Source organism: Hevea brasiliensis, chromosome 1, assembly GCF_030052815.1.
Source record: "Hevea brasiliensis isolate MT/VB/25A 57/8 chromosome 1, ASM3005281v1, whole genome shotgun sequence".
Lineage (NCBI taxonomy): Eukaryota > Viridiplantae > Streptophyta > Magnoliopsida > Malpighiales > Euphorbiaceae > Hevea > Hevea brasiliensis.
In genome coordinates, this window is record NC_079493.1 from 125,611,468 (window position 1) to 125,633,994 (window position 22,527).

A 22,527-nucleotide genomic window follows, 5' to 3' on the forward strand; every position below is an offset into this window, starting at 1 on the left:
TAATAAAAGCAGTAGCAAATTTAGTTTGCCCTGGCCTTAGCAATTTTACTCTATTAGTAAACTTCCGCAACATATTTAGAACTCCTGAAGAGTCGTATATGAAATCAGTAAGCTCAATAGTTTTGGGAATGTTTCTTTGAAAACATGGATCTTAAAATTATCCTTCAACATCAAATCTGTAGAATAAGCAGCACATGGAGTCCAATATAGATGAGGAAAATTTGCTTCTAGTATTCTCCTTATCATAAACAAATAGATAATTCATTTCATTGATAATAAAAATAAAATGATATATTTTTTTTATTGATAGAAAATATTAAATAAAAATTTTACTTACTGTAACATTATTTGATATATTATCTGTAACCACTCTAACTACTTTTTAAGGATCAATTTTCATCAATTTTTTCTCAATCAAACTAGCCAACAATGCTGTTGTCTTTGATTCATCACTTGCATCAAATGATTTAATAAATACGCTTCCATTTGGACTATTAACCAAGAAATTGATCAAGGTTCTCCATTTTCTATTCGTCCGTCCATCATATCAATGAACATCCATAATTCTCCTATTCTTCTTTATGAGACTCAAGAAGTTCATTTATGGTCTGCACTTCTTTGTTAAGTAACCGAACTCTAAATCTCTAACCTCATGAAAACTTGGAGGTTTCATTTCCCTCCCACAATTTGCAATTGCTCAAATCATTTCCCCAAAGCCATCATAATTCACAGCATTGAAAGCTATTCCCACATCATACATCTATCATGCTATGGCAACACAAACACGCTCCCTTAACTCCTTCTTAACTAGACTATTTTTATCAATAGTAGCATGTCTCATATTTTTTCTTATAACTAGCAGTTTAGGGGAAAAAAAACTGTCAATAGGCCCTCTACTGCTTTGCATTGGTAGAACTCTTGATTTTTTTTGAAGCACTAGTACCAGTGTCACTAACATTAATTATTTGTTTTTGTTTTTCACTGCTAATTTCTTGTATCTACTCTTTCTCTTTCTCATTGTCATCAATTCCCAGTATTTCAACGTTATCAAATTTAGGTGGTTTTTCTATATTCATAACTGATTTCTACTCTCTTTTTTTAGTAATGAATTCCTACATTTGATTTCTTATATTTTCTAGACATTTTGGACACCGAACTGTTTTTGTAGCCTCCAGCAAGGTATTGTTTGATTCTATTAACTCCTCCTTTATAAACTTTCATACAGTACATGCATTAAAGATCATTAGTATTATTTTCACTAACTTGAATTACATGTGTCCATCTTGAGTCCGTTCTTTTAAAGCTAGTAGAAGATCTCGTTGTATTACCCTTATCACCCATCTATAATCTAAAAAAAAATTAACAAGAATAAAAAAAGTCAATAAATTAACAACAAAATAACAATACCCAATATAAATTAAACAACTAATTAACAAGAATGACAAGTAAAAAGTAAACTAATTAACAACAAATTAACAATGCTCATATAAATTAAATAATTAATTAACAAAAATAAAAAGTAATCAAATTAACAATAAATTAATAATACCCATATAAAATAAATAACTAATTAACAACTAATCTCTAATTAATAAGAAAAAAAAGTAAAACTAATCAAACTAACAATTAATTAACAAGAATAACAAGTAAAAAGTAAACTAATTAACAACAAATTAACAATGCCCATATAAATTAAATAATTAATTAATAAGAACAAAAAGTAAAATAATTAAATTAACAATAAATTAATAATACCCATATAAAATAAATAACTAATTAACAACTAATGCCTAATTAACAAGAGAAAAAGTAAAACTAATCAAATTAACAAGAATAACAAGTAAAAAGTAAACTAATTACTAATAAATTAATAATACCCATATTAATTAATCAACTAATTAACAAGAATACAAAGTAAAATAATCAATTTAACAATACCCACAAAATTTAAACAATTAATTAACAAGAATAAAAAGTAAAATAATTAAATTAACAACAAATAAATAACTAATTAATAATACCCAAGAGAGGAGGAGGAAAAAAAAAAGAAAAAAATAAAAAAAAGGACAACTGTTGTTGTACCGTGAGGAAAGAAGAATAAGAGGAGAGGGAGAGAGAGAGAGAGGAAAACAGAGTAGAAGAGAGGAAAGAAGAAGAAGATGAGAGAGAGAGAGAGAGATAGAGATTTGTTAGAGAGGAAGACAGCTGCTATGCGAGGAAGAGAGCTCAAGCTGCTGCCTTTTTTCTCCTATTTTTGGTGTGAGGTTAGTGGGCTGCTAGGGTTTTAGTTGTATTTGTTTTAAAAAATCAAAAAAAGTAAAAAAAAAAAAAAAAACGGCTGCCTCTCACCTTGCTAGCTTGAGGCGTCGCCTCTCAGAAGATAGGCCAAGCGTACCTAGTAGAGACGGCACAGGGGTGTCTTGTCTCACCTGGTGCTTCTCTCGTTTTTAATAACACTGGCAACACTAGATTGTCAATGATAAAATAAGAGTTTTAATTTTAATTGAGAGATTGATTTAGATGAAATTATTTTAAAGGAAAAAGAAAACGACAAATCATTAGAATAATATAGGATTAAGGAAATTAAATTAGTTTTTAATCTTTAATAAAAGAGATTAATATGTATGAAGGTTCACATTTCTCAGTACAAAAAGGGTTGAAGACCAATAGTTAATAGTTGAATAAGAACATGAAGTTTTAATAGTTTTAATTAGTAGTGAATTAAGAAAAATAAAGGGAGAAACAGTACTTAAGCAACATATATACTTTGTAAATTAATTGATTATTAGATGGAAATTGAGCGTTTGTGAAGGAACTAGAATAAACTCTAGCAGAGCTGCCACTGAGACAAATAATCTTCGTCTAATGGGGCAAACAATATGAATTATGGGTCCCAAAACTAGTGGAAGAAGCAACTAAAAGAAGCAACTAAACTATTTCATTTTCATGTGTATCTATCTCAGATACTTTCCTCAAGAACCCTCTATTCTATGGAATAGGAATCACTAGTGATTTACTTGTCAGCAACCACACCAAACCCAATGTTCCTAAAGCTGATAAATTGCAGAAAAAAGAGAAAAACAAAGCAAAAGTCATCAAAGCTCAAAACATAAGCTCAGTGATTGTGACATTAGAATTGTTTTTAGAATTGTAGATTTTAAATTTCAATTTTAATTAAAATCAAATGAATTTAGAATTATGAAATTTTAAGTTTTAATTACAATCGGAATTAAATGAACCGAATAGAATTAAACCTCAAAACATCTTTATATCCTCTCCCCATTGTATCTCACTGCAGTACCAGTACTGAGTATGTGCATAAATGTTGCTTTTTTAAGTTAGATGGAAGCATCAGATGCAAAAATAGTGCAGGTGAAAGCAATCATGAAAGACTCTTAGAATACTAATAGCTAGCCGAAAAGGATTCAACTAGCCCAACATACATGAAAATGTCAACCCACTAGCATCTTTAGTGGAATCTGCATCAGACGACAGGCCATAAGTACATATATATATATAATTAAATAAAATTTTATTTAAATTTAATTTATTATAAATTTAGGACAAAATATAATATCATATTCCGAAAGTTTTATGCAAATGGTAATTTCTGGCTTCTCTCATTTAATTTCATCGTACAAAATATACCACAGCGCAAAGAGGAAAAATTGAAAAAGAAGAAACACTGCAAAGCCCCATGTTTATATCACTTTAAAGAAAAAAAAAAAAGATAATAACAAAATGGGGGGAATGATCATAAGAAAAAAAAAAAAAAAGAAGCCTAGTCCCAATAGAATTTTCTTCTGCTTAATTAGTCTTTGGGCTCTTGAGTGGCTTTAATTGGAAGCTCTGGCATGGGCATAGGCATGCTAATGGCCAATGCAGACAACTTGCTGTTGGCTTCTGCTTTTTGTAGATCAATAACTTCATTAGCCTCAATATCTTCTATTGTTGTCATTGAATTGCCATTCCCTTGAACACCCTTTACTGGTTCAGGTATCTCATAAGGATCCTCCATCCTCTCCTTGTGCTTCCCCCACAGGACTGAGTAAAGCCCTATTACTATCAAGATGGCTCCAATCACACTGCACCCACAAGTGAATTAAGCCCCATTTTAGTCACTTGAGTAAATTAAACCGAGTGATGAGAATTGAACTAATTAATATTGATAATTTTTTTAGAAAAATTTTAGAATCTGTACTTCTTGTGAGATTCTGTTGAGACTAATGAGCAAAAAGAGAGAATATTCGAATTCTAGCTTAGAAAAGGATGCTATATTACTGGATACTGCTAAGGGATATTGTAGGCTAGTATACTTGCAGGCATCCATGAATGTGCATAAAATGTAAAAAGCAATGAAGAAGAAAATTACCCTCCAAGATTTATCTTTTCTGCCAAGATGAAAGAACCCAAAATGGCTACTATGATCATCATCAAGGGGCTAAAAGCAGTAGCAAAAACTGGACCCTTTTTCTTTATCACCAATCCTTGGACATAGTATGAAATGCTTGATGTCACAATCCCCTGTTCATTGAAAGATAAAAACTTAATTATAGTACCAGAAAAATTATAAGAAAATCAAGGAGGGTATGATAGAGAGAGAAAGAGAGAGAGAGTTACAGCATAGGCAGCAGCAAGAAGGTTCATGTCCCAGCCAATTCTCCATACAGAGGCTTTGTGCTCCATCACAAAAGTCACAGCTATAGCTTGTAGGGTGCCCATAAAGCACACAAGTGATGTTAGAGAAAGCTGATGATTCTTGTACGTCTTCAAAGCTTTGGTCTGTACCATGTCACATGCAAAATTGCATATTATTATTATTATTATTATTATTATTATTATTATTATTATTATCGCTCTCTAAGAAAAAAGCAAAAAACGAGAAAAGATAGTACATATTATGAATTTTAGTAATTCACTAACTTGTAAAACGAACAATGAGGCCCAGGCAAGGGTAGCAAAGATAAGGAGGATGGAGCCCTTGAACCAGTCCTTGTCAGTGGTTCCAGTGGTATCGGTAACATAGGATTTTCGAGGATGAACATGCTTAGACCACACCATCTCCACTATTGGACCCTTGTATAAGGTCATGAGCATTGCTCCAGCTACTGTCACCAAAGTCCCCGCTATTTTTGCTTGGCACCTCAACTTCTTTAGGTCTAATTTCTCCATCCTGTGCACGTAACCCACAATTTAAAATCTCCTTAATTTTCCCTAATGTGACTAAACAAGGAAAGTCGATAAGTTAATTAAGTATTGCTTGTGGTATTTAGACCCAAAGACTTATAAAGAGATATATACTATGTTAAACTTATTAATATTTATGTATTGATTTAGATAAACTGAGTTATTTGATATAATTACCTGAATATGACTGCCATTACAAATGTCATGGCAGGAAGCATGTTGCTCATTGCACAAGAGAAAGTTGGAGATGTAAATTTCAGCCCAGCATAGTAGAAGTTCTGATCTATCACAGGTCTATATCAAACGAAATAAATTAATTAGCTTGGTTAGTTAATTCCAGTTTTAAGCCATATAAGTTAGAAAGACTTTTATTGTATAGACCAGGTAGACTTGCGACACAAGTCTAATTATTAAATACAAGTACCCATGTATTTAGTTCTTGTATTTATGGTGGAACGGTCCAGGCAGAAGACCAAGTAATTAATGAATGAAAAAGAAATGTCTGACTAAGAGACTAACCCAAGAAGGCCAAGGACAAACAGTTGCAGGAAAATGGGAAAGGTAATCCTCGGCTGTGCTTTCCTGGAATGTTGGAAAAGATATGAATTCAATAAGGATCAAGAATTATTGAAAATTACAGCAAACACAGATGAAAAGTTTACAATTTCTTGAGTTTGGATTTTAAACCTCTCAAAAATGAAAGCGAAGGGGGCGATAACTGCAGTGGCAAAAGCATGGCGATAAACTACAAGAACATAGTGGCTCATGCCACGGTTCAGTGAGACTTTGGTAATAATGTTCATCCCTGCATAGCCAAATTGTAAGGAGATCATAGCAAAGTAGGGTTTAGAAGTCTCAAGAAACTTGAGGCAGCAACCCAGTTGGTTCTTCATTTTTCTTGGGACAAAAACAGTGGGATCGGTTTGGTTCTTTCTTTCTTTCTTTCCCCAAAGAGAGGTCAAGGAGAAGGAAAGGAATGAAGAAGTAATGAGGAAGAGAGGGAAGAATACCCAAAAGAAGGTTTTGTGTGCTTCTCCCTGAGGAAGAAATTTACAAACTCTGCTATTTATATTGGTTTGGAGGGAACTATACCGATTTGATATCTTAATTAATTTTTAAAAAAAAAAAAAGAAAATTTGAAAAGACAAGAGAATTAATTCTAATTATCCATTTTGTTAAAGAAGCAAGTAGTATAGAAATAAAGGGAGAGGTGGGCTACACGTAGTAGCAGAGTAGTGAGTATCTGAGTCACATTTCATAGATGGGCAATGATGGAAGCTTTTTATTTTTCAGAGAGAGCCCATTATTTTTTATTTATTGTTTATTTAAATTGAGAAAAAATTTAAAAAACAAAAAAAGAAAGAAATGGGACAGGAAGAGATGAAAAGGTGCGTGTAGTAGCCCACCTATCATCACCATCACACCCATGCAAATTCCCATGACGTAGTCATTGCCTTTTCAGATTAATTACAACCGTTGGATCAATCGAAATTCTTAGTACAGCATGAAAGATTCATTTCTTATTAAAAAGAAAATAGCAGGTGAATAAGTTATATATATATATATATAGAGAGAGAGAGAGAGAGAGAGAGAGAGAGAGAGAGAGAGAGAGAGGTGTGTGTTGAGATATCACATGTATAATATGTGCCTTGTGTGACCACAAGAATCGAACTCATTTGAAGAATTAGTAGGAAATTTGCCTACATTATCACCCCAATATTGGTCGGGATACCTTCCCATCCCTAACCACTTTTTAAAGACACCATATATTCCTATGAATCTCATATACATGATTCGATTTAAAAAAGTCTGTAATACGGTTCGAATGAAATATTTTATAAATTATTGAGATTGAAAAGTAGCAAGTTCTAAGCAATTGCAATTTATTCTTTTCATAAATCTTGTGTTTTTACTTATTTTTTATATATATTATATTTATACTATTGTGTGTGCTATAAAACTCTATTTATTTCGTAAAAAATAATTTATATATGAAAAATATTTTTTTAAAACATTTTTCATAAAAATATTTTTTATTATTTGATTGCAATGTTAAACTAATAATTTATATTATATATGTATAAATATTTTTACATTTTAATAAAATCATCAAAATTTATAAAATAAAAAATAACTTTACTTTTTAAAAAAAAAGTTATTTTTCTTAAAAATGACTTAATCTTCTCTTTACGAAAAAAATATTTTTTATTGACTTAATTTCTGAATGCTAGAAAATATAGAAAATATAAAAAATATTTTTCAAATAGTGCCTTAAATTTGTGTCTATTATAATAATAAAAAATATTAAATTAAAGAATCAAAGCCAAGAGTTAGGTCTTATTTTGGAACATCTAATTTCTAATGAATAAGAATAATAGAATGCATATATTCGGTTCCTTTTAATTTCCTTTGTTGATTTCTAATCACAATTTGATGATCGAAAGCAAAGAACAACTTAATTAAGAGTTCATCTATTAGTCTTCCATTGTACAGTTACCAAAAGTTACCCTTTAATTCCATATTTTCATTCCTTGTTTGTTCATCTTAATTGCCTTTGCCCACTCATCATGTAAAGCAAGAATCTTTGATTCAATTTTTGGTACTCATTGATTTATTTTACTCAAATTTAAATTTAAATTTAAGAGTTTATAATTCTAGAAATAATGCTAATATCACTAAATTAAAATTTAATTTATTAATTATCAATAATAAAAATAGGAAATTAAAAAAAATGAGAAAACTCTCGATACTAAATTTTTATTTAATGTAATCATTATATATATAATAATTTAATTATAATAATTGATTGTGATGGAGTTCATATAGAACTTACAACCATTAATGGTTGCAATGAAACCGTTATATTTATCGATTTTATTGTATAATTTGTTATTAATATGCATAAAATTTTTAAGATTGGGTGAACTCTCCTTAAAAAAAAAAATATTGATAAATGAATGAAATGAAGGAATTTTTTTTTTCCACTTCCAATCCATTGAAAGCAAGATATATGCATGACACATAAAGAATTATATATACTTGATGTTGAGCAATAGATATTCTGGATCATAGAATTTGCTTTTATATATATATATATATATATATGTGTGTGTGGCTAACAAAATAAAATTTAAAAAAATCCCAAAAATAAAATAAAAATAAGCATGATGACGAAAACAACTTTGTATGCATAAACTTGAAAAGAGAGGTGTGACATAACACAAGCAAATGCAAGTGGAGCATGCACCATCTTCAATGGGCGTCTAATCATCCATTTGATTCCTACACCCTACCCAAAAGCAGCAGATTCCACAAATTCCAATCCATTCAAAACCCTTAGAAAGAGCGTGCGATTACCTCTCTTACCTATAAATATACGAGAAATTGTTACCAAGACTATATATTTTATATGTTAAATTAAAAATATTTTTATATAAATTATGTTTATCATGATTTTAAAATATAAATATATAAAATTTTATGTATTTAATAAATAAATACTATCATAATATTTTATTTTGGATATATAATAAATCCAGTCTAAGTAAAAAAATTCTTTAAATTAATAATAAATCAAATATAAATGAGAAAAATCTAAAATCTATGGCTAGCCACCTCGTCGTTTTACTTTCATTTTGTAAGAACATAAGTCAATTAATTTTTTTTATTTATTTTAAAAGAAATAAAATGTAATTATGTGAAAATTTTTAAATTTTTTTATAAATAATTTATTCCAAATGAATTCTATGTGATCTGTGTAGTTTACGTGCTTTAGAAATGTCTGGATTGAAGACTTGCTCGCTCTCTATCTCCACCATACAAATGGGGAAAGCAAAACATAGATTTGTCAATTATTTCCCTTCCAAGTTGAATGAAAGAGAAAGAGAAATGATTTTGTGCACTTATCTTTTCATCTTCGCATGATATATAACATCGAGTCTTTCTTTACTTTTAAAGTAAATGTGAAAGTCTTAAGGTTCGAATTTTTTTATCTATTTATTTTAAAATTATTTAATTTTATAATTAAAAATAAAAATAATTATTTTTTATTATATAATGTATCAATTATTACTCGATTCATTGTGTTTTTGGCGTATGTGACGAGAGGGCTTAAGTGTAAGTGCAAAATATAATGGTGAGAGGAATGGTGCCCCACAGGGTGTATGTGTCGGAACTTCTGAGGCAGTTTTGAAAGAGAGAAGAACAAAGTTATTCTTGTTGTTTCAATATTGTCTTCCTTTATATTATTCTTTTTACATTTCTCATTTTCTTTTATCTACTTATTAATTTCTTCTTTTCTGTAATTTCTTTTCATTTCATTTCCTGATGTAATAAATTAGATTTTCTAATATTTTTAATAAATTTTAATTTAATTAATAATGTTAAAATTATTTTCAAAAATGAAAATAATAAGAATTTGAAAATTCTTTTCTTTTCTTGACTATTTTAGACAAAGCTGCCTCTATACACGTTTAAAGAAAGCAGTGTTGGACCCAGTTAGCCTAGACTAAGGAAAAACAAAAAATAAAGATCCTTTTAAGCTCTTGAGAAATGGCTATTGGGTTAATTCTTAAGAGCTTGAATATTTTTTTTTTTTAATTTTTTAATTGAGATTTAATTATGTTAAGTTCTCAAATTTTTTTGAATTATTTTTAAAATTTTAAGAATTTAAGTGACTATTTTAAAAAATTTAAAAATTTAAGTGATTCATTTAATTTAAGTAGAGCTTAAGTGATTATCGATTTATTCATCAGAAACTCAAAAGGGCTTTTTTGCAAATAAAAAAAATATGAATGCAATTTATGTGGGGAAAATTCAATCAACCATTTGTATAGAGATGATGCAAGTCTTTTTTTATTTGAAATTAATTAATTTCTCTAAAAATCTCTTTTTACATGAATAAAAATAATTAATAATTAAATTAATGTTCCTTGCCATTTGAGTTGTAGCAAAGAGATATAGGAAGGGATTTTAATTTATGGAGGACCAGCAAGCTGAAAATTAATGGGTGAAGTGACGAGTTGGAAATATTTTTTAAAAAATATACTAGTGGGAATTCAATTAATAAGCAATAATGGACCCATTATCAAGGTGTTATTCCATAATTAATAAGCAATAGTGCCTTCACATGATCATTTGGATTAATTAATTAATTAATTAGGCTTAATCATCAACATGAAAAATGTTTAAGAAAATTTGGCAATTATCTCAAACAAATTACAGTCTATATATATAACAACAAGATTAATCCAATCCCACATTGTATATGCTAAATCAAAGAAAGAAATTAAATTCAAGAAATCAAAGCTTAAATGGCATGGATAGCCATAATGAATGAAATTAGCCAATGTAATTTGATTTCTTTTTCCACTAATGATGATTAATTATTTAATTAAATCCATCAATCTTCATTATAAGGTAGCTTTTCAATCCAACAAACCCCATTTTGCAATTCAATCAATCCAATACAAACACAAAAAATTTGTTGGCTTCCATAGATCCAAATTAATAAAAGGTTCTTTGACTTGCCACCTTTTCCTACCACCTTAAACTAATTACTCTTTTATTTAGAGAAAAATAAAATAAAAGAAAGATCGCCAATTGCCTCTATGTGACACTCCTTTAACAAAGCAAAGCACACACATTGGTATTGGCTTTTGTACAATATTCTTGACCAAAAAGCCTTCAATTATTGAATTCTTGCAAATTCATCATCTTTCTTAAAGGGTTTACTCAAAGATTCAAAGATTCAATTCTAATTACTTAAGCATACAAATCTCCATTGAAATCAGTACTCTACACTCTAGCTAGCTTTACAGCTTTCTGTGTGCACTATTTTTTGGCTTATATGTGTCATTATAATTTCTGTCCTTATGATTAATGAAAAGGGAAAACAAGATTAAGAAAAAAAAAAAAAAGGAAAATAGAACGATTGAAATATAAAGAAAATGCATTTTTGCCTTTTCTTCAAAAGCATGGCTTGCTATTTGAGAGTTTACTAACCCTTTGTTTAATTTTTCTATCATATTGTAAAGTAGTTCTTTCCTTTTGATGTCTCTCAATGAAAGAACAAATTAGAAATCCAGAAACCCTAATTCATTAAATCCATTCCAATATTCATATATTGAAACCCATTGCATAGTACATAGACCAAACAAATTGGAAGGAAATCAATCAATTATATTGGATGCTTTTGAATTTTGATTGTTCAGTCATAACCCTTAATTAGCTTTTGATTGGTAGAAGTACTGGAGGTACTAAGGTAAAGCTAGGTTTTTTTTTTTAATGATATATTAGAAGGAAAAAAAAATATGAAAAACTATTTAAGTACAGAAAAATATATAAAAAATAAAAATAAATCACTGTTAAAATCATAATAAATTTAATAGAATCTTTATTTCTATATAATTCATACACATGCATTCTCTATATTTGATGTGAGATCCCGAAGGACTAGTCCTCTGGACACGCTTCAAGATGGAACCTTAACCAGCAGACACCTACATATCGACATTTGACTAAATTATTTTTTATTTTTAATTTTTTTATCAAAAAATACACACAAACGAGTGATAGAAATGAAACCAATACATAAGATTTCAATTATGAGACTTGGCTATTGGGTTGATGCTTAATATATCTAGTATTAAATGCAAACCCAATAGCATTTTCTTTTTTTTTTTTTTAAAAAAATTTTCATTCTTATGGTAATCTCTTTTTTAGTATTTGTTCCCTTCACTATGTTTTTAGGGTGATTAGGATTTTTTTTTTTTGAATTTGAGATTAGAATTTAATAATCCATTTTTTTTAAAAAAATATTATTTTAAATTTTAATAAAAATAATTTAATTATGTTAATATTTTATATTAAAATATATCAAAATTAATTTTAAATTAAATTTTAATATTTTTATTTAATATATTTGAAATATGTTTTCCTTAACAATAATCTTAATACTTTTATCAAATAAACTCTTTTTTTTTTTTAATAAATTGTTAAATAGACTCAAAATAACATATGATTTTCACTTGCAAATAATTTTGTTAGCTTAGCTTTCTATTTTCTAAAAAATTCCAAAAGCTTACTTACATTGATTAATATAATTACCTTTGCTATATATTCATGGGTTTTTTTAAGTTTTCAAGTTCTTCATGAGTTTTTTTTTTTTAATTTTCTTATTAAATTATGAGAAATTCTTACCCAAACTCGATTTATTATAAACTTAAGAAATAAATATGGAGGATTTATATATTTAATAAGTGAGACACATTATATATTTTATATCTTAAATTTATGATAGACTGAATTCAGATAATAAAAATTCCTTATTATATATATAATATAGAAAATGATTCTTAAATTTCTAAGTGGAGAATAGATTAGACAGCACAATAAGGTCTCCACCAGGTTCCGTATGCTAAAGGAACCTATTCTTATTCTTACTAATCTATAATTAATGAAGTTATTTTATCCATAATTAGATAATAATACACTAAACTAATCCTTCTTTCCTCATCCAAATCCAAAGCCAATCGCTCAATCAATATATGCGTGGCTGACCCATGGCAGAAAATTACTAGCACTACTAGTTTTAAATTTAATTAATTAATTATAAGAGTGTGCAGTTTTCGGTTTGGACAAAAATAGACTTAATTTAGTTTTGATTTGATTTAAAATTTTAGATATTTTTAATTCTTGATTTATTTTGAATTTTAAAAAAATGAAAAAATCAAATTGACTGAGAATATATATATCGTGTAGATCTATCTCATAGACTAATTAATTAATTTTTATGTATATTGCTGTTGATTTTTTTTAATAAATTCAGTTTGATGATATTTGTTGGTTTGGTTTAATTCAATTATTCCTTAAATATAAATTTGATTCGATCTGAATTTGAACATCATTCAATTTGTCAATTTTACTTAATCAACCGAACCGATCAAATGCACCCCTAATTAATAATGACTACAAAATGTCTATAATAATGACTACAAAATGTCTATCTCATTTTATTTAATATTTTTATTTTTATTTTTTGTAAAAGAATTTGCAAGCTTGTAAATCAGATTCACATACGGTGTGATAGCATGTGTTCATCACTGAAATTGAAGTTACATTTGAAGTAAATTGGTGGACTATGTTAAGGATCCCTCATTTGGACAATGTAGTGGGGTGTGGATTTAGATATGTAAGAACAATATCATTGGTTTAAACTATAGTTTGTAATAAAAGCCTTGCACTTCATATCTTCTTCTACTATTGGATAATCAAAATCATTCAAGAAATCATCACCAAACTCAGAAGAAGGGCAAAGTCATGGATTTTTATGTAATCTGTTATTTAATAATAAAGGTATTCCTTAATGAGTTCCTCGTGTTCTTTGCCAGATTAGGTTTCAATTTTTCATTTATAAAAGCTGTGCCGACCTTCATAAAGATCAAATAAGAAATCATTTTTGGAGATAATCAAAGAAACATTGATTATAATAGAGATATGGATTATAATCCCTTTTTGCTTCTTGAAAAGGGTTAGGGTTTAGATAAGCATTAAACATATCCATATCCATAATCTGGTTTTCTTGAATTTGATTGCACAATTAACACATTGGTATTACACCATATGCATGGCGGTGCAAAAGTAATGTAATAGTGGTGATTGCATAAAGCAGCTACTTTCGACTCGCTATTACTTATAGTTCTGGAGACAACTTCAATAATCGAAAGTTGATTGGAAAAGTCTGTCAAACAAGGGCAATTGGTGATCAAATCACACCAAAGGGTAGCAAGCAAGAAATCCAGCACCACCAGCAGCCCTCTCCATTGCCACAATTCACATCTTATCTTGTCAGCCTTTCATAAAGGAAAATACATATAGCCAAAATAGAGGTATAGTATGGCCAAGACAAGTTCTAATAAAACTTTTCATCCAAAGAAACATATTGAATGAATAAGATCTCATAGAATCTATTCTGATCACTCCCAACAAAACATGCTCAAAAGATTCATTTCATAAAAACTGATAAAGAAAAAAAAAAAGTGTGAAAAGTGCCAAGAACATGGTAAAGAAGTAGGAATTGCCTTCCTCCTTTAAGTACACACACAAAAAAAAAGGTAGATAGCTGTCTATGATTTAAGCAATATCAAAAGATTTGTTAATTTGATTCAGCTATGATGAACAAGAATGGATGCGTCATTTTTTATCAATTAGGATTTGACTCTATTGATTCTCATTTTAGTTTTATTTAAAAATTTTAAATACATCAAACTAATATGAAAGAGTGCACCTTTAAGATCGCATAGGAAGGTACTTAAATTTTGTTCATATAAACTAGCTCAAAAATATTTTGACAAATAGTGTAAAAAGTTAATCATAAATTGATGACTTTCTTGATCTAATTCTTTTTTTTTTTTTTTTTTACTTCTTCAGTTCCTCTAACACTGCAAACTAAAAAGCTCCAATCAAAGAAACAGATAGAGGCAGCCAACTTATCCCACTTGTTCCCGTGTATGCAAATTGCACTTCAAGGCCTGATACCATATGTACTCTAACATAATAGTGAATGTGCTTCCAGAGCAATTCTTGACAAGGAACGGGAGAGACAGGCATCCACGCAAATATTCAATTCCTAACATTTCTTCTTAAGTTGAGATTTGGATATGGTTGAAGACATAGTTACATCTTTATAGATTGAATTGGATACTCTTTGGAGTACGTCTTTCATCAAATTATGGCGTTGATCTTCTCCTGGAGAAAACCTAACAAGATAGGCAAATCCTTGTCAAAAGACATTGTCTTCCTTCTCTACTCTTCCATTCAAATTACAACAAGATGTTGGAATTTTTCATATTTGTGAAATTTACAGTGCACCTATCCAGAAACCAGAATTCAAACTATGAAATATTATCTGGGTAGCGTAGCAAATATTCATATTTTGATTCTTGAAGTGTCCTATAAACTTCCTGCCAATTATTAATTTGTTCTGAAAGAGGTTTGACATGAATCTTCACTTGGCGGCTCACTAGCTTTCTAAACGGAACTCTAAGAAACTCTTGAGCATCATATAAAGCCTGCGTACAGTAAAATTGATATAAAATATTCATATTTCCAATAAAAAGCAAGAAAAGAGATGATGTCACGTTGGATTCATTTGCCAAGTTTACCTTCGGATTTTTCATGAGGTCCTCATAGTACAAAACTAAATGGCGACAGTTCTTGAAGTATTCCAAAGCTTCTGCCTTGATAAGCTCAGCATTGGAAAGGTCTGATATCAAGGAACTAACATTAAGTGTAGGCTTATATCGTGCAAGTAAATCAGCCTGTAATAAACCATAAATGGATAAGTGCATGGAAAGTTGGAAAAAATACTGATAAAGGAGAAGCATTTTAAAAGATTCTAAGATGGAATGAACTGACATCATTTTATTCAACTAAGAATCTCATATACAACCAAGTCGACAATAAAATGAATCACAATCCCATGACTACCAGTCTCCTAATATCAAGAACCAAATATTAACTTAATAGTTCCTTAGTAACTCACCTTGAATCCTTCAAATTAACATATTCGTGTATTATTCACTCACATGGAATGATTCATAGGTACTTAATGAACAACAATGAACCTTTTTTCTTTCCATCTATGACATGAATTAGAATGTGATTTCTTTCATTCTGCCTGGCAAAATTTGAAGTTAAAGATCATTGAAATAAAAAGAAAGATAGTATTACACAGAAAAGCTGCCAATTTCTCTGTCACTTACATTCTGTCATTGATTACCATGCTTTTGTATTTTATATCTAGGATAAGTATACTGAGAACAATGAAACAAGCATATCAAAATTCAAATGAGATGGAGAAAGAGTCCACCTAACGCCAAAGACATAATAAATTAGACATTCTCTTGCTGGTGATATTCAAGCAAAACCCAAATTGATAAAAAGAATAAACAGAAATTCCTTTGAAACATAATAATAAAGTCCTTGCAACTATACAAGGACAAAATTTTATTCACATAAACAAGCTGCTATTTTCATGCTTCTCCTTTAACTTCAAGAGGGAACGCAAGAAAATTTTCTTACTGAACCCAAAAACAATCACTCTTCAAGCAATGATAAGGATGCGATATAAATTGAATGCTGGTTGTGTTATACACTATATGTTTGTTTCAAGGCACTCTAAAAGATGACTAAACTCCCTAACACAAGCTGCATAGGAACAACACAGTCAAGGAAAGTTCAATCATACAAAAGCAATCTCGTTCTGCTAGAGATATACCAATTCTCCACCTGTCATGTTAGCAGAGCAGCAAACTTTCATGGAAATGTGAGATTTTTTTACTGTTTATCCTTTCACACAAACCCAATTATGAAAATGAAGAAAAATTATTAAACTCCCCCTCATTCAGGGATTTGCTACAATTACAATTCCTTCATTTGCTAGAGTGCACTTCCCTCACAAGATATCTTCAATTCTTTAAGGTCTCATGTATTTTTATCAGTGCAGTAAAACCAGCACCAGCAAACTGGTTCTCTAATTGTTCTCCAGCAAATTATTCTGGGATTTAAAGCATTGTATGCATCAACAAAGGATCCGGGAAGTTGCTGGCACTTAACATGGTGAATACCAGTCTTGCAATCAGAGTACAATAGTATCTTAAAGAACATCACTGTGTCAAAATGCCAGAAACACCTGGGAAACATGGCATGTGAAAGAAGCCAAAGTTGTGGTGAAGGTTAAGTGAGAGAGTGAAGAAGAAGAAGCTATGCTAAAAATGCCTTCATTGAGGGATTTTTTCCATAAAATGCTGCCCAAGAGATTTCCCCTGAAGCTTTCTCATTCAAGTCCCTTAAATGTTGGTTCTAACGGAAAGATGCTACCATTAAGATGGGTATGATTGATAAGGTGACATCATCAAGCATGCCATCCTCTTGAAATGGAAGTATTTCTGCTTTCTGATCTAGTGGAAACACATCTGGCATCCAAATAAAAGTTGCAGATTAAAGTAGAGAAGTGTCCACATCAATAGGCAAAACCTTTTTGAGCCTAGGACCCCGTTTTAACAGGCTCCCAGCCCCACAAAAAACTTTTATTTTCATAAAAGACCACAAAGAATTGAAAATGAACAAACAAAATCTATAGTCATTGCTAATGAAGCAAAGCTCAAACATGACCGAGTTCAGTGGGACCAGAGTTTAAGAATGTAAGATCTGTAATTGAGTTGAGGCTGAATTCAAATAACAATTCTACTCGGTTCATTCATTCACCTCACTAGTTGATCATGTGAGATAAAGAGGGAACCAGTAATGAGGTTATAACCAAAAGATATCCCAGAATGCGATCTCTATTGTGTTGGATCTACCAAGGCCGACCTGATCTGAAGTAGGTCGGCTAATGATATAGTCCATCCCAAAATCCATTTTCTGTTAGGTCGGATCCATTGAGTCCGAACTGATCTGAAATAAGTTGGATCTAATGACAAGTCAGCCTGTGTACAGGTGATTTGGTATTAGTCGAGGACTGGCCATCTCCAAATATAAAGAGACAGGTTAGATCATCCAATTAGGTTGCAGCTTGGACAACATAAAATTGATCAAGATAGAGCTAGGAATGGTAAGACTGTGCTTGGTATGATGTGGCATGAAGACAAATGCCGTTGAAAATGTTAAGTGTGATCCTCGCTGAGAATCACACTAACATAATACAATTCCGTTGCATACGGAAGCAAAAAGCTCGGGATTGGCCAACAGATTCCCTGGATTAGAGCTATCTATCTCTTATCACAATATAAATAGGCCTCAAGAGCCTACTCAGGTACGTTTTACATTCTCTAGCATTGTTACTGTTCTGATGCTTTCAAGCAATAAAATTGAGCATCGAAGTGTTTACCGTCAAGCCACTGACCTCACCTCTTTTTTTGTTTCAGGCAACACAATAACCATCCAACAAAATCCATCCAGTGACCCAAGAATCCATTACAGCATCACCAAACAATCAAGAGTTGTTTCTATGATACAAAATATGTAATGAAAGTGACAAATATACCATGGGTTATCAGTTATGGAATGGATTCACATAGGGCACAGAAATTTGCAGGCACATGAGCATAATCACACAAACACTTGGATGGAGGGGACAGAGAGAGAGAGAGAGAGAGAGAGAGAGAGAGAGAGAGAGAGAGAGACCTCTTCCCTTGTATGCACATGAGACTTATGGGTGCCATTAATTAGCTTTGCATCTCTATCATAGGCATTGGCCAGCACAGATACAAGCCTCCCCAAAAGATTTCTTCGAAATAGAAATATCACAGATACACCATTCTGCTTAAAATAATTGACAATTTCTCTGTGATAAATCATTACAGCCTGAAAAAAAAATGCAAGAAGAAAAGCAGTGAATGTAATTAACAGAAGAAGCATCCTTATCTCAAACAGAAATTTTATTATCACAAATAGAAACTTTATTATCAAATGAAAGTTAAATGATTAATATCATTTATTCAGCTCCTGGGAAGATCTCAATATGTAGGAAAAAAGAAGGGAGAAAATCTCACTCTAACCTGAAGCATATAGGAAACAAGATGCTAAATAGAACATATGGATGGCCCAATGAAAGCAACCTGAGGCTAAGAGAAAATATGAACAAAAGGACCTGTCCTAGTCCCTATATGGCCTATACATCTGAACTTAGTGTATAATTGAAACATAAAATGTAAAAAGTGTCACCCTATTAGAACTTCGCAAGTCATCTTCAAGATACACACAAGCAAGCTCATAGGAATGTCCTGCTACTACAGGCAATTCTCATTCTTATTTGTTAAAAAATAAATCACCTTATACATTAATATTAATCATATATTCATATAAGAACACATGAAGAAAGGATAGAAGAAAAATAAAAAGAGAGCAGAAAACAAGTTTGAGAATTTCAATAATCACTCCAATTTCAGCAAAACTTTTAGGTGAAGATCAATTTGATCATTATAAGAAATTCCCCCCAAAAAGAAACTTAGAAGTTTTGTAGTCAGTGTGGAACTCAATGAAACTCTTTTATTTATGCCAGCATTGCAAAGACCCACTTCAATAATTCCACAAGCAACAGAAGTAATGCACAATGGGACAGAACCACAAAGACCCATTTAAATAATTCCACACGCGACAGAAGTGACGCACAATGGGACAGAATCATATTTTTGGCATCATAAATACAAACAATAGGACAAGGAAAAAGAGATTCATAAAACCTGATTAAGCATCCACTTGAATCCAACTGCAGCAACACAATCATTTTTTGCAGCACTGCTGACCCATTCTAAGCCATAGACGGTATCTAAAGTTGCTTTGATAGTTGACATATTGCTTCTTCTTTGTTTCACAGAAAAAATTTCCCCGTTTGAACTTACATTGGGGTGACTGTTTAACAAAGTCTCAAACCACCCACTTCCACATCTCTGCATAGACATGATAACAAAGGACCGAACTGGAGTACACGCACATTCCTCCCTGTTAGAGTCATGTAGATAAGTCAGGGCTAAACATTAAGAAGCATGTGCTAAGTATAAGAAGGATTGACCTCCTATAAGTCCTGGGATTTGGAAAATGCATGTAGTGGATTTCTTCAGATGGGATGTCATGGGTGTAACAAGTTGCCTTCGTGATATCATTGATGAATTCTTCCTTTGGTTTTAAAGGAATAGGGATCTGCTGGAGGCATAGATAGCAAATGTATAATCCAAATCCCATTACAGTGAAAAGAAAAACCAACCAGAGAAGAGTTGGTGATTTCTTTGATAACTTGGAAGAAAATATACTCTGCACAAAAGACAACTGTCAACGATTCTTAAGACTTAAATGGGAACTTAATATTATGACTGTTGTAGGATTTACCTCCTTGTTCATTAGTGTTCTTGTATAAAGACAGATGCTGACAGAAAATCATTTCATTGAGCTAGTTATGGTAACTGAAATAATAAATAGCCACTCTAATGCTCTCTTGAGATATCATAAGCAAGCCATTTCAGTGCCCTTCCAAGATATCATCAATAACGCTGAAAAAAGGAATCAGAAGATAAAACAATCTGTTGACTGAGCATGTAAATTAGTGCACGAATTATTGAAAAAAAAAATGCATCTGCCTTGGAGACCTATACAGGGTTGCAAAACAAATAAAATTGGCGGCCAATTATTTCATTTTCCATAACCTAAGCACTCTTAATAAACAAATTTAATCAATCAATCCTGTTCCTCTGCTTCAGCACCAAAGAAACCAGAGTACAATTTGCTATTGGGATTCCAAGAAAATGCAAAACCAATAATCCAGTATACAAAGCAGATACTCAAGAAAACAAAGAAAAAGGGAAAAGCTTGAAAGATTTTCCTAAACCAATAGCAATGGGATTCTAAAACAAACCAAAGAACACAAGAATCCAACTAGACCATAAAGATGCATTTATGGATGGAACCCAATTGCAATATCAAGAGAAAATGAAAGAAAGAAACTGCTAAAAGGAAATAAATGAAAGCAAAAAGACATACCCAGTAGAAGAGTTCAAGCACTAAGCAGTCATTGTAAAGACCTCTGGGGTTGATGACGTGGTGGGTGAACTGCATATATGTGCAGCATTGGAAGACTCACCCCAATTACGAATCAATTGAGCGATGAAAGCAGGTATTTAATAGATAGAAAAATAAAATCTTGAATAAGTAAAGGGTTTTGAGGAGGTTTTATCTAATGGATAGGGAAACGTAAGTCAATGAATAAAGAGTAAAGAAACACTATTGAACCCGTTAGGCAGTGTTTGTGAGTAGGCTGCTGCACCAGTGTTTGATTAAAGAAGATTAACGCGTCTTGTGCTCCAAAAGCGCAATACAGCTATAATATCTTTTATAAAAAGCACATAAAAAAGTGCCAGTTTGGCATCATTTTAAATGTTATAAAAAAAAAACAATTCGAAAACTTTTGTTTTATAATTTAATGTTTTAATATCTATAATTTATCACATTTAATTTTAAATATTTTTTAATTAATATATTTAAAATATTATTTTTAACAGTAACCCTAAATAATAAAAAAATAATCTCAAACAAATCAAAGAGTTTCATTTTTTTTTTCCAATAAGCCGAATGTGATGAATAAGACGAATAAGACCAATTGCTTGATCCTATTTTTCTTTTTATTGAGGTTTTTTTTTCAGTGGAATTTTATTTTTTTTAAATATTTGAATAAATTATTTAATAATTTAAAATATAATATTAATTATTAATATTTTTTAATTAGAGACTCAAATATAAGTAAAGATTTTTTTTAATAGAGTTTGATAATATAATTCATTCTCTATTGACATTTAGTAATTTAATATTTTTGTGAGTTATCGAGATAATAAATTTCAAAAAAATAATATTATAAAAAAAATTTTTAGTCGTTCAAAATCAAAATGAAATGATTATTATTCTACTTTATTTAAATTTATTTTTGAACATGATTTATATTTTTATTTTTTTCTCTTATGAGAATATTATTTTATACTTATTTTTAATGAACCGTCAAATTTGATAAAAAAATAAATTAATTTATTTTAAGCATGTTAATATTTATAGAAATATTATATAAATTATTTTAAATTAAAATATTGTGATATTTACGCCAGCCATCCAGAAGAGGATGCGCCAGCTTTGAAATAGTTGGAATCCTAATTTAGAATTTAGGAATTAATTTCGAAATCACCAAAAATAGCCATTATATTAGTTCTCTATTTATCATATATACGATATTGTTGAATTTATTAATTCACTCGAAAATTTATCATATTAATATTATCTTGATGTTTTCATAATATCGCTACTTTATTTTTTTTTTAAATAATTTTTGCAAATAATTTTTTTAATTTGCAAATCCTTATTCGCCATTTAATATAAATATTTGAAGTGTTTATCAAGGAGATAGAGAAACCAATTAAGCACAATTGAAAAGGTAATTAGTATGAGACGGGGCTACCTATGAAATGGATTCCCATGGCGATTACACCAATGTGTTTGACAAAATGACAACTTATCATAAAGAATTTACAGCAGAAATTAACTAATGAGACAAAGATTAACGCGTATTAATTTGTATACCATGCATTATATAAGTTGCATAAATTCATCATAATTTCTTAATTAAGTTAGAAAGCTGAACTGGGTTTTCGTTAATTCTTAGTTGTATAGCAAAAATATATAGCAGCATGATTAAATCCAATAAACTGACAAAGATGGCAAGAAGGTGGCACAAGTCAGCTGCCAGAATTAGGAAGAGATTTGTTGTCTCTTCTCTGTCTCGTGGAAACAGCAGGAGGAGGAAGA

The 22,527-nt window shown here is 30.3% G+C and overlaps 2 protein-coding genes across 2 annotated transcripts; both read right to left on the reverse strand.

The window, feature by feature from the left end:
• Positions 1–3,590: 3,590 nt before the first annotated feature.
• On the reverse strand, positions 3,591–6,239 carry LOC110667075 (WAT1-related protein At5g07050). Its single transcript, XM_021827800.2, has 7 exons — positions 5,875–6,239; positions 5,707–5,769; positions 5,365–5,481; positions 4,924–5,173; positions 4,621–4,782; positions 4,373–4,524; positions 3,591–4,085 (listed from the first exon to the last, which is right to left on the reverse strand). The coding sequence occupies exons 1-7, from the start codon at positions 6,078–6,080 to the stop codon at positions 3,812–3,814; spliced, it is 1,224 nt and encodes a 407-aa protein (XP_021683492.1). The 5' UTR covers positions 6,081–6,239; the 3' UTR covers positions 3,591–3,811.
• An 8,726-nt stretch (positions 6,240–14,965) lies between these two features.
• On the reverse strand, positions 14,966–21,002 carry LOC110667050 (uncharacterized). The gene is made up of 7 exons (XM_021827766.2): positions 20,722–21,002; positions 20,074–20,234; positions 19,760–19,998; positions 19,431–19,689; positions 18,373–18,552; positions 15,351–15,506; positions 14,966–15,257 (listed from the first exon to the last, which is right to left on the reverse strand). The coding sequence occupies exons 2-7, from the start codon at positions 20,083–20,085 to the stop codon at positions 15,081–15,083; spliced, it is 1,023 nt and encodes a 340-aa protein (XP_021683458.1). The 5' UTR covers positions 20,086–20,234; positions 20,722–21,002; the 3' UTR covers positions 14,966–15,080.
• Positions 21,003–22,527: the final 1,525 nt, after the last annotated feature.

Bases quoted from the DNA above. Each gene is read 5' to 3' on its own strand.
- LOC110667075 (XM_021827800.2), bottom strand. From the start codon at position 6,080: ATGAAGAACCAACTGGGTTGCTGCCTCAAGTTTCTTGAGACTTCTAAA. The intron at 5,482-5,706 runs GTTAGTCTCTTA...CGTTTGATATAG, and splicing joins TTTGTCCTTGGCCTTCTTGG to ACCTGTGATAGATCAGAACT. The intron at 4,525-4,620 runs GTAACTCTCTCT...TTCAATGAACAG, and splicing joins TTCTTGCTGCTGCCTATGCT to GGGATTGTGACATCAAGCAT.
- LOC110667050 (XM_021827766.2), bottom strand. The intron at 19,690-19,759 runs GTCAATCCTTCT...TGACTCTAACAG, and splicing joins AATCCCAGGACTTATAGGAG to GGAGGAATGTGCGTGTACTC. The intron at 18,553-19,430 runs GTTTTATGAATC...TTTTTTTTTCAG, and splicing joins TCAAGTGGATGCTTAATCAG to GCTGTAATGATTTATCACAG.